The 12,669-nt window shown below is 41.0% G+C and overlaps 1 protein-coding gene across 3 annotated transcripts in view; it reads left to right on the top strand.

Annotated features, from left to right (window-relative positions):
* The window catches only part of LOC109167911 (sn1-specific diacylglycerol lipase beta), a 40,352-nt gene that overhangs the window by 19,761 nt on the left and 7,922 nt on the right, over nt 1-12,669 (top strand). The window contains exons 9-15 of one of the 3 annotated variants that reach the window (XM_019316977.1): nt 4,585-4,709; nt 5,639-5,748; nt 6,372-6,469; nt 6,650-6,846; nt 6,984-7,335; nt 7,406-7,488; nt 8,459-8,766. In XM_019316977.1, coding sequence (XP_019172522.1) covers nt 4,585-4,709; nt 5,639-5,748; nt 6,372-6,469; nt 6,650-6,846; nt 6,984-7,335; nt 7,406-7,488; nt 8,459-8,475 — 982 coding nt within the window. In that variant the 3' untranslated portion in view covers nt 8,476-8,766. The other 2 variants (XM_019316976.1, XM_019316978.1) reach the window with 2 other exon arrangements.

Raw genomic sequence — 12,669 nt, 5'->3', positions numbered from 1 at the left:
AAGGGGCGCGAGTCTGGGGGCCTCTACGTTCTTGACACCACGAGGCGAGAGCTTATTGCTTGTTCAGGTGCTGTCACTCCAGTAGAAGCTCATTGTCGTTTGGGGCATCCTTCCCTTCCCTTGTTGAAGAAATTGTGTCCGCAGTTTTCTAGTTTGTCTTCTTTACATTGTGAGTCGTGTCAGTTGTCCAAGCACCATCGTGTGCCTTTGAGTCCTAGAGTTTACAAACGAGCGTCTGCTCCTTTTGAGTTAGTACATTCTGATATTTGGGGTCCATGTTCTGTGACCTCTAAACTTGGTTTTAAATATTTTGTTACGTTTGTTGATGATTTTTCCCGAATAACATGGTTATATCTAATGAAGTCTCGTTCTGAACTTTTTGAGGTGTTTTGTGGATTGTGTGTTGAAATTGAGACTCAATTTGGTGTTCCTGTCAAAGTTTTACGTAGTGACAATGCAAAAGAATATTTTTCTTTTCCCTTTGTCTCTTATATGCGTAAGAAGGGTATGTTACATCAGTCCTCTTGTGTTGATACACCTTCCCAAAATGGGGTCGCTGAACGCAAAAATCGGCATCTGCTTGAAACTGCAAGGGCCTTGATGTTTCAAATGGGGGTTCCCAAGCAGTTTTGGAGTGATGCCGTTTCCACAGCCTGTTTCTTGATTAATCGGATGCCCTCTGCGGTCTTGGGTGGGAAAACACCTTTCCATACTCTGTATCCTTCAAAGCCTATGTTCCATGTTGACCCGCGTATATTTGGCTGCGTGTGCTTTGTTCGAGATGTCCGTCCCCATGTCACCAAGTTAGATCCCAAGTCTTTGAAGTGTGTGTTTCTTGGATATTCACGTGTGCAGAAAGGGTATCGGTGTTACTCTCCTGAGCTTGGTAGGTACCTTGTTTCCATTGATGTTGCCTTTCATGAGGACGTCCCTTTCTTTCCTTCATCCCCAGATGCTGTTCGTAAGGGGGAGGAGGATGATATATTGATGTATACGGTAACGTCGTCTGTTCCTTCCCCTGTTCCTACCCCTCCTGTCTTGCAAGTGTATTCTCGTCGACCTCGACCTGACACACTCGTACCGGCACCGCCTCCCATTCCAGACTCGGTACAGACTCCGTACCCTGACACCACCTCTATGTCATCAGATCCAGTCTTAATTGATGACCGTCCGATTGCCACCCGGAAAGGTAAACGTACCTGTACTTATCCTATATCCTCTGTTGCATCATATGATAGGTTGTCACATGCCTCGTGTTCTTTTATTGCTTCCCTTGAGTCTATTTCCATTCCTAAGACTGTTAGGGATGCCTTGTCCCATCCTGGGTGGCGAAATGCCATGATTGAGGAGATGAACGCTTTGGATCACAATGGTACTTGGGAGTTGGTCACTATGCCTGCGGGTAAAAGATCTATTGGTTGTAAATGGGTGTTTACTGTCAAAGTTAATTCTGATGGGTTTGTGGCTCGATTGAAGGCTCGTCTTGTGGCTAAGGGATATGCCCAAACTTATGGAGTTGATTATTCTGACACTTTTTCTCCTGTGGCTAAGCTTACTTCTGTCAGGTTACTCATCTCAATGGCTGCCATTCATGATTGGCCTTTGCATCAGCTTGATATCAAGAACGCCTTTTTGCATGGGGATCTTCATGAAGAGGTGTACATGGAGCAACCTCCTGGGTTTGTTGCTCAGGGGGAGTCTGGGAAAGTATGTCGTCTTCGGCGATCGTTGTACGCGCTGAAACAAAGTCCACGTGCATGGTTTGGAAAATTTAGCCAAGTTGTTGAGAAGTTTGGGATGGTGAAAGGCAAATCGGATCATTCCATGTTCTACAAGTGGTCCAAAACAGGTATCATCTGGTTGGTGGTTTACGTAGATGACATTGTCATTACAGGGAGCGACACCGAAGGGATTTTGTCTCTCAAGTCATTTCATCACAGTCAATTCCAAACGAAAGATTTGGGACCACTAAAGTATTTCCTGGGTATTGAAGTTATGAGGAACAAAACAGGTATATTACTCTCCCAACGAAAATATGTTATTGACTTACTTTCTGAAACAGGAAAACTAGGTACTAAACCATGCAATACTCCCATGATACCGAACTTGCAATTGTCAAAGGAAGGGGAATTGTTTGAAAATCCTGAGAGGTATAGGAGATTGGTTGGGAAGCTAAACTACTTGACCGTAACCCATCCAGATATTGCATACCCAGTTAGCGTTTTGAGTCAGTACATGTCATCTCCAACTATTGATCACTGGGCAGCTGTAGAGCACATCTTGAGTTACTTAAAGGGAGCTCCGGGACACGGAATTTTGTATAAGAATCACGGTCACACTCGGATTGAGTGTTTTACTGATGCGGATTGGGCAGGTTCCAAAGAGGATCGTAGATCAACAACTGGATATTGTGTTTTCTTTGGAGGTAATCTGGTTTCCTGGAAGAGTAAGAAGCAGAATGTAGTCTCTCGTTCGAGTGCAGAGTCTGAATATAGAGCGATGGCACAATCAACGAGTGAAGTAATGTGGATACACAACCTTTTGTATGAGTCTGGTTTCAAAGCTCCAATTCCTGCAAAGTTATGGTGTGATAACCAAGCTGCTCTTCATATTGCATCAAACCCGGTGTTCCATGAACGAACTAAGCACATAGAGATTGACTGTCATTTTGTACGTGAGAAGATACAACAAGGGTTAATCTCCACAGGATTTGTGAAGACAGGAGAACAACTTGGGGACTTATTCACGAAGGCCCTTACTGGAACCCGAGTCAGTTATTTGTGTAACAAGTTGGGCATGATCAATGTCTTTGCTCCAACTTGAGGGGGAGTGTTATAGAATATTCTGTGTGATTGAGTATCCTATATTTTAAGAAACTAGAATATTAGCATACCATATCAGTCTAGATCAAGCTAGTATTTAAGGGGAGGTTGACTAACCCTAAAGACAGACAGAAAGAGGAGAACTCTCAAGAGGTATTCTTTTTCTCTCCCAGTACTCTAACAACTTCAAAAAAAAAAAACCAAAAATGGGCCGGGTTTGCGGGTTCGGCGTCGGATTTGCGTCCATGGCGTCGCATGGGACGTCATGGCGACGCTTTGTCGACGCCATTTCTCGACTCGCCCATTTCAGGCGAGTCAAGCCCCCAGGCGTCCTGTCTCCACCGACAGGACGCCAAGGCGTCGCCTAGGCGACGCCATGATAACTATGGTTTCCATACTGATGAACATGTTTTGAATGACCTAAACATAGGAATCAAATCTGGGGCTAAGGATTGCCATAGTAGGCTGCACAATTGGGCATCGACCTTCTGCCAAACGTCTCTTTCATGTTGGATTTCTTACCATGACCCATAAATCATATTTCAACTGCTGATGCCCAATCTTGATAATTTTGGGACCCAATGAGTTTTTCAGTGGTAATAATCAAGTTTCTTGAGAGATTTGGGCCATAGACTTTATGTTGGGCAGGATTTTGGACACTGTTTAAAATTTCTCCTTTTGCTATATTTGTCCAAAAAATGTGGGAAAAACACATTGGGGTCGCAGAAAGGAGACGAGCTGATCTGGAGAATTTGGTTGGAAAAAATCGTCGGAGAAGTGGTACACGCGCCGGCGCGTGGAGGCATGTGAAGCCGGAGCTTTGATTGTGTGGAGGCGCTTGTGTATGCTGTTGGTGACCACAAGAGGATGGCCAGGGGCGCCGATACTTCTCTAGGAGTTTGACATTGTTTAAAATTTCCCCTTTTGCCATATTTGTCAAAAAAATGTGGGAAAAACATAGTAGGGTCGCAGAAAGGAGACGAGCTGATCTGGAGAAATTGGCTGGAAAAAATTGCCAGAAAAGTGATACAGGCGCCGACGCGTGAAGCCAGACCCTCAATTGTGTGGTGGTGCGTGTATAGGCTGTTGGTGACAGGAACAGGATAGACAGGGTCGCCGACAGTTCTCTAGATGGTTTGACACACCAGTTTGTGAAAAGAAATTCCCCAGGATGGAAAAATGAAAGAGAGGTAGTAGCAGTGTTAAGATTTACACACCTGTGTGTACTGTGTTTATCTGAAAAAGATTTCAGGCACCCAATAAGTAAGCTCTGATGCCATGTTGAGAAATCGTATAAATAGATAGGACAAAGTTTTCATCTTATTACGTACAAAGTTTCAGATTACACACCAAATATATAGGCAAACCCAAAGCATTGAAAAAGCACAAAATAAATTCTAGACTGCCCAAGAAACCTAATACTTTTCCCAAGAATGATAAGACTGCTAGAATAAATGTTAGACTACTCAAGACGGCGCCGGTGTGTGGGGCTCACGCGCTGGTCGGACGGGGCTTGAAACCTATCGGTGCGGTCGACGAATAGCGGCATGCCACAAAAATGGTGAAATTTAATTTGGCTGTGGGAACTGTGATTTGAGCTTTGCATGTAGTCATCATTAGCAGACACACAAATAAATAAACTATGTGCTTTGCATTTTCACCTATCAATATATGTATGTGCATTAGTGTGTACTTTGTGTTTTTCAGTTTTTACCTATCAATATGTGTGTCTGTTTTGCTTACTTTTCCGTCTTTATTATAGTGACAACAATGTTCAGTTGGGGATCATGGATAGAGAGGCTTCGTCACTATTGCACTATGCCCATGCTGGAGTAGTTGAGGCTGCACGTGATCTGTATATGCAAGTTGAAGGAAATTCTGTGGATGGTATGGAGCTATGGATATTATATTTCTGTTAATGCAAACCTACATAGTATTTAACATTGAAAATGAGTTCAAAAGATAGAATTAATGTCCCTGTGCTACTATTAGTAGTTTAGAACAATCGACTAGTAGCATAGCTAACTTTGTTCAAAAGCACAAAAGTCTCAACTCTCTACCTTTAGAAACACACTAAGTTTCTCATTCCTTAGGAAATTAGGTGGTTCCAGAGTGTTCTTATCTAGAATGATTTTGGATTTAGCAATGGATCCTAAGAGTTGCACGTGTAATTGATGTGTTGTTTCTTGGCATCCAAGCATCTAGGATTTCTAATTCACCATGGATAACCTCTTTGCATGAAAAGTGATACTTAACATTGTTCAACTAGGTCCAATGTTCGCATAAAAAAGGTGTTGTGCAATCCAGAAATGGGGCATTGAGCCTTTTTCCTTCACAATGCACCTTTCTTGAGGACATACTTTAGCAAGAACTATTCTAACTTATGTTTGGGTGTAAGAACCTGTGTATACTGATCTTTTTACTGCACCTTCTTCAAGAATTGATATAATGTTCTTTCCTTCCTTAAGAATCAACACCACACTTTTCTTTTATGTTTGTGGATTGTGTGTGTGCATACACTATGTGCCTAGACATAATTGTTCCTTGACTTGCCTCACCCTTTCTTTGGTCAGAGTGTTTACTCAATTTTCCAATGTATGGTACTATTTACGGCATAAATTCATTTGGAACTTCACTAAATGGTGATATATTCCAAAAGCTTGTGAGCTTATTAATTTGGTTATATATAGAATAACCAAAGGTTTTATTTTAAAAAGCTTTATTTTCGCCTTTGGATATTGCTATCAAATTTTTGATTGGTTATTTTAATGATCATGATAAAACTGCACATGCACACATACTTTTCACCTAAACAGGTGGGTTTCTCTCCTCATTATTGGGATCAGGATGTGAGTGTAGTGGATATAGTCTCCGAATAGTAGGGCATTCCCTTGGAGGAGCCATTGCTGCTTTGCTAGGCATCCGGGTAAGCTTTCTTTTAGTGGTTGTATTCCTCAAAAGATTTAATATATTTCTTTGTTTATTATTTGTACTTTTTAACATAGTGGAAAGTTCGGATATTTAGTTTATTACTTCAAGTTGAGGTAGCTCAGATAGTTGGAGTGTGTGGTTTGTAATTACGAAGTTTAATTAAAAGGTTTGAACCTTCACTTTGTTGACTAAGCTGTAACTGGCTTGGGGAGGTTCGGGACCAGCCCTAGCCCAGACCTCCTAGGGCCAGTGCAGGGTCCCCATTTGGGGGGGTGACCAACCAGTGTCTAGCTCTAGTTTACATCCTACACAAAGGATTATAACTGCCTATATAGATAAAAGTACATGCCTCATCGCCTCATCCCTCAATTCAGTCAAATTGGAAAAACAAATTTCTTGATGGTGTTAAATTAATACGGAATGGTTGATTTTTATGCTACAATATGAAATTGTGATTCAAATGATTAATACTTCTGTTGTTGTGAAGCAGTAAGTTATTCTAGACACTTTGTATTATTCATCATTTGCTTATATCTTCTTAAATGTTTGAACTGTCCAGGTTGAACTTCACTGAAACAGTGACTTTTTTTCTCCATTTCTTTGTATTTCTTCAAACAGTTGCACCGACAGTTTCCTAACTTACATGTTTATGCATATGGTCCTCTCCCCTGTGTGGATCTAGAGGTAGCAGATGCATGTAAAGAGTTTATTACCAGGTAACGTGAAACAAAGAATAAAAGATAAAAAAAAGAGAGGATGGTTTAATTATTAACTGTGCCTATCCTTTACATACATTGATGTTTCTTTTAAGTAGCTTATGCAGTGCACGCTCAAAAGCGCATATATTTTTCCTTCTATCCAGTGAGACTGACATAAATCTATGGAAATCCTCTCAGCGTTGTGTACAACGATGAATTTTCAGCACGCCTTTCTGTTGGATCAATTATGAGGCTTCAAGCAGCTGCACTTAAGGCACTATCACAAGATGGCATCATGGACTTGACCACACTTTCTAAACTCTCTAGACAATTCATGTTTCTGACCGTTTGCCAAAAGAACAAGGATGACCCAAATCTTCCAGACTCTCTCCATGGTACTCGTATTGTTTAACACTTTGATTTGCATTGGGTGTGTGCACTATGATGCTGCTCAAAACTGGGCATCATCCCTAACAGTTCTAGCACTATTGATACAGAAGTGTTCTCTAACAAGGTTTATCTGTCTCTCCAGAGAGCAGGCGGAATTCCACTTGGCAAGAAGTTGGTAGAGCAGAATGCTCAACCAACGCATCGGCTAGTTATGCTACACCATCCACTGGTATACTGTATGATGATGCTTTCACTCAATTTATGGAAGCTGTCCCTTGTCCGGGTAGCAGATCATCTTTGAATCTCCCGGAGATGTTTCTACCAGGTCTTCTCGTCCATATCATACCACAAAACGATGGCCATGATACGCCTTTCTGGAAGCGATGGAGAAGTTGGGAGACAAATTGCACGTTTAAGGCATATATTGCCAATCGAGAATCCTTCAGAGATTTTATAGTATCTCCATCTATTTTTCTTGATCATCTACCTTGGAGGTATGTGAACACGCTAGTATTCCCCTAAAGTACTTAGCTATACTGGATCTAACACTATCTTTACTTCCAGATGTCATAAAGCTCTGAAAGAATTGTTAAGGGTACAGAACAGTCAATTTCAACATGAGGGATTGCAAAGCGTACAATCAACAGGTATTAGAATGACATGAACTACTATGTCTTTTCTTTATATTTTCTATCCCCAAATGCAGTATAAATTGATTATGATCCACCTCACTCTTGTCATTTTTTTTTATCCGCTTTGAATATAATTAAAATTGTCCGGTCAATGTTCTCATTCCTTACAAAGTTACTCAACATTTGTCCCTTTGTCATTAATCCGTCCGTTAAACAATAATGATGCGGGACCAAAAAATGAGCCAAGAGTGTTAGCATTTTTTGTTCTTTGAGTGATGAGGAAAACTCATAGCTACTACTCGAGGGTATGTATTGTGTAAATTCTGTCTTAATATATTCTTTATAATATTAATTTTTTATTTTATTTTATTTTATTTTATTTCTTTAATACAGAATTTATATAAAAACATTTTTTATTAACATATAAATTCTATATTTTATATAATTATATGCTGTTTATATTTTCCTTCCGAGTATAATATTTTCTTCACCTCACTCAGTTCTACCACTTCTTAAACATAAATAGAAAATATTAAATATAATATTTAAATCATAAATACTAATTCGTAAACAATAAAAAATTGTTCACTTAAAGCGAATTATTTTAAAGGAACAAAATCATAAACTCTAAGGGGTGTGTTGAGTATATGTCATATAAGGATAAATGGAACACATATTTAGGTTGAACATATAGTATAGAGGTATATTTGTATTTGTACTTGTATATGTTTAGGGTTACATATAATGTGATGCTTGAAACCTTGGATAATTGATTATCATCATCACAATTTATTAAAGAACAGATTAACTAGTGTTGACGTAGAGTCGTGGATACATTGTCGAACCATGTAAATCTTACATACTTTAATTTTTGTCATTGTTATTGTTTCTTGTTCTAGTTAATTTTAACGAATTGGTATTAAAGCACGGGTAAGATGGTCAGTTCGAGTGGCACAATAAGTTTTTTTTTTTGAAAAACTTGTAGGTAGAACAATCAGCTGAAGGATCGTGCCGCATGAATCCTTTGGTTTATGTGTTGCAAATGAAATCATGTATCGTATTTTGACCTTGGCAATCCCAAAAGAAAATTGGATAAATTGAAGTGTTAGTTCATGAAAAATTTTTGATGACCAAACTCTATCTAAGGCTTTAGGCTTATGATGTAGGAGGGTTCAGACTTGGTATATCATATTAATGTCTTTAGTAAAATAATCACAAGTTTTACTAGACATGATGTCAAAGATTGAAGAAGGCAAGACGATGATCTTGTTATGTTCACTGTCTTTTTTCTTTCAACATCTGTTTGTTATTCTGATGAGAACAGAAGTTTTGAATTTCAAAATCTAATCTTACCAAGATACATCAGATAGAGATCTATAGAGAGACTTCCACTATAGTCTCCTAAACTCTAGGTAAGACTAAACCAAAGGAAAGCAATCGTTATGCGTTGGACCCGTGTCCAGCATGCTTGCTGGACACGGGTAACAGTGCCAACGGCACTGTTATCTCCTTTTTTTTTTTTTTTTTTTTTTTTTTTTTTTTTTTTTTTTTAAATTTCAGACCGCTTTATTGTAAGAGTATATGTTCATAATTTTATTACTATATGTTAATAACTATACGTTCATAACTCTATAACTGTACGTTCATAACTCTATAATTGTACATTCATAACTCCATAACTGTACATTCATAACTCCATAATTGTACATTCATAATTTTCGAAGCTCTATGTTCACAATTTTAGAGCTCTATGTTCATAATTTTATCACTATATGTTCATAATTGTAAGTTATAATGTTAGAGCTCTTTGTTCATAATTTGATCAATAACTGTACATTCATAATTCCATACTGTAGATTCATAATCTCATAACTGTAGATTCATAACTCCATAACTGTAGATTCATAACTCTATAATTGTACATTCATAACTCCATAACTGTACATTCATAATCTTCGAAGCTCTATATTCACAATTTTAAAGCTCCATGGTCATAATTTTATCACTATATATGTTCATAATTGTAAGTTCATAACGTTAGAGCTCTGTGTTCATAATTTCATAATTGCATAACTGTATATTCATAACGGAATAACTGTACATTCATAACGGCATAACTGTACGTTCATAATCCAAAAAAAAAAAATAACGCCGTTAACGGCAAAACGCGCGCGATTTTTTTTTTTTTTTTTTTTTAACTAAATGACGCGTTTTTTTTAAAAAACGACGTCGTTTTGGGCCGGTGTCCACAATTCAATGTGGACACGGGTCCAGGGCATAATTTGCCAAAGGAAAGAGAACCACTATTACAAAGCATATAATAAAACATTATTAAACATAAATATTAATAACACTAACACACCCCTTCAAGCTTAAGGGGGTTGTGAAACGACGTTGAGCTTGTCCCGAAGAGCCTGGAACCGTGGAGCAGGTAAAGGTTTGGTGAAGACGTCTGCTATCTGATCTTTCGTACACACAAAACTGACAACAAAATCTCCGGAAGCTACCTTGTCCCGAACTAAGTGATAGTCGATTTCCACGTGCTTTGTCCTTGCGTGGAAAACCGGGTTGGCTCCCAGATAAGTCGCGCCAAGGTTATCACACCATAGAGTAGCCGACTTCCCGGAATGCAACCCAAGTTCCCGGAGAAGAGATACGATCCAGGTGACCTCTGCCGAAACATCTGCTAGGCCCTTGTACTCTGCCTCTGTCGATGACCGTGCCACGGTGCGCTGCTTCCGTGATAGCCAGGACACCAAATTGGTGCCAAGATAGACCGCATAGTCACTAGTAGACTTCCTGTTGATCGGACACCCAGCCCAGTCTGAATCTGAATAAGCATGTATGTCGGTGCTAGATGACGGTGTGATGCGTAGGCCATAACCTTGTGTCCCCTTGACGTAGCGTAGAACCCTCTTAAGCAAACCCCAGTGTTCATCCGTTGGCGTGTGCATGAACTGACACAGCCTATTGACCGCATACGACAGGTCTGGTCGGGTGATAGTCAGGTACTGCAGGGCCCTTACTAGTCGATGGTACTGCGTTGGATTTTCAAACTCATCCGTTGACGGTGTAGCAGACTATGTGACAGCAGCGGGAGTAGCCAAGGGTTTACACTCTGACATGCCGGCTCGGACTAGAATGTCCTTCATATACCTGCGCTGAGATAAGAGAAGACCATTGTCAACCGGAAGCGTTTCAATGCCCAAGAAAAAACTCGGTGTTCCCAAATCCCGAATTTTAAAGACTGTTGACAGACGTTGTAGCACAGTGTCAATGAGTGGTGAGTCATTGCCCATTCAGATAATGTCGTCATCGTATACCAACAAGAAAACCCGTGAGTCACCAGTAGTGTAATGGAACAGTGAGACATCAGTCTTGGACGCCAAAAACCCTGCTGATGTAAGATACTCGTGTAGTCGCTTGAACCAGGCCCGCGGTGCTTGTTTGAGACCGTATAGGGAGCGCTGCAGATGACATACGTGACCCGGATGTGCTAGGTCGTCATAACCCGGAGGCTGCTTCATATAGACTGTCTCGACTAGGTGCCCATTAAGAAAAGCGTTGTGAACATCTAACTGTCGTAGTGTCCATTGGTTCGAGACAGCCAGCGAGAACAATAGACGAACCGTAGTTGGTTTAACTACGGGACTGAACGTGTCAAAAAAGTCCTCCCCCGCTACTTGGTTGAACCCTTTTGCAGCTAAGCGTGCCTTGTATCTTTCAATTGTACCGTCAACTTTTCGCTTTGTGCGAAATACCCACTTGCAGCCGATGATGTTCATAGTCGGAGTAGCTGGAATTAACTGCCAGGTATTGTTATGTAAAAGGGCATTAAACTCCTGATCCATGGCGTCACGTCAATGTGGGTGACCCACGGCTTGGGAGTAGCAAGTGGGATCCGCAGTAACAGTTAAAGCGTGAAACTCTTCATTCGACCCCCGAGTCTTGCGCCGAGTCTGCATTGTATGCGATGGGTCCGGAGGTGGACCCGTTGTGGCCCGAGGCTTGCGGCCACGTGGTTTCGGCCTGGTGGGAGCAGGTAGAGCGATGGGCTCCGGTTCCTGTGGTAGCGGCGGTGCATGACTTATGGGTTGATAGTCATTGTGCACCACTATTGGCCCAACCCCCCATGGCACAGGCGGTGTTGAGCGGGCGTTAACCTGCGTAGACTGCATAGCAAACGGAAAAACAGTTTCGTCAAGTCGGACGTGACGGCAGATAAAGATTTTCCCCGTGCGGGGGTCCATGCACCGATATCCCCTAAAGGAAACAGGGTAACCTAGGAAGATACAGGGTGCCGAGCGATATTCTATCTTGTGCTGATTATAAGGCCTTAGATAAGGATAACATCGGCACCCGAAGACACGGAGAAACATATATGTAGGCTGGGTTTTGTATATCATATAGTGTGGGCTTTGGAATTGTATAGCTGAAGACGGGAGGCAATTTATTAGGTATGTGGCTGTTTCGAAGGCATAGTCCCAATATTTTAGTGGGGTTGAACTCTCGGCCATTAAAGCTAGGCCAGTTTCGACTATGTGCCGGTTTCGGCGTTCGACTCGACCGTTTTGCTCATGAGTATATGCACACGATTGTCGGTGTGAAATACCAAGAGACTTAAACACTTTGTGGAGGCGGCGATATTCGCCCCCCAGATCAGACTGAATGGCTTTGATAGAACGCGAAAATCGTCGTTCTACCATTGCCCTGAACAACTCAAAAATTTTATATATATCGGTTTTAATCCGTAAGGGATAAAACCAGGTAAAGCGAGAGTGATCGTCTACAAATACCACAAAGTAGCGACTACCAGAATCAGAAATAACAGGTGACGGACCCCATATGTCCGTATAGATTAAATCTAATACATTGAAACTAGAAGTGGGTACTCTATCTAATACATTGAAACTAGAAGTGGGTACTCTATCTAATACATTGAAACTAGAAGTGGGTACTCTATCTAAATTGAAACGTGCCGATTTGTCGAGTTGACACGCCGTACACACTTCAGACGAACTGGTATTATTTGTTGTGACTGGACAATCTTTCAGGACACGCTGTAGGACTCGATGATGCGGGTGACCTAACCGCTGATGCCACACTGTGGAGGAAGCCCGTGCGGAGATGTACGCAAAATGGGACCGTGGCACCAACAATTTGTATAAGCCGCCCGAGGTGAAACCCTTAAGAAGA

This window comes from Ipomoea nil, unplaced genomic scaffold, assembly GCF_001879475.1.
Source record: "Ipomoea nil cultivar Tokyo-kokei standard unplaced genomic scaffold, Asagao_1.1 scaffold3170, whole genome shotgun sequence".
Lineage (NCBI taxonomy): Eukaryota > Viridiplantae > Streptophyta > Magnoliopsida > Solanales > Convolvulaceae > Ipomoea > Ipomoea nil.
The sequence above is the reverse complement of the archived record's forward strand: the minus strand, read 5'-3'. Positions and strand labels throughout refer to the sequence as shown.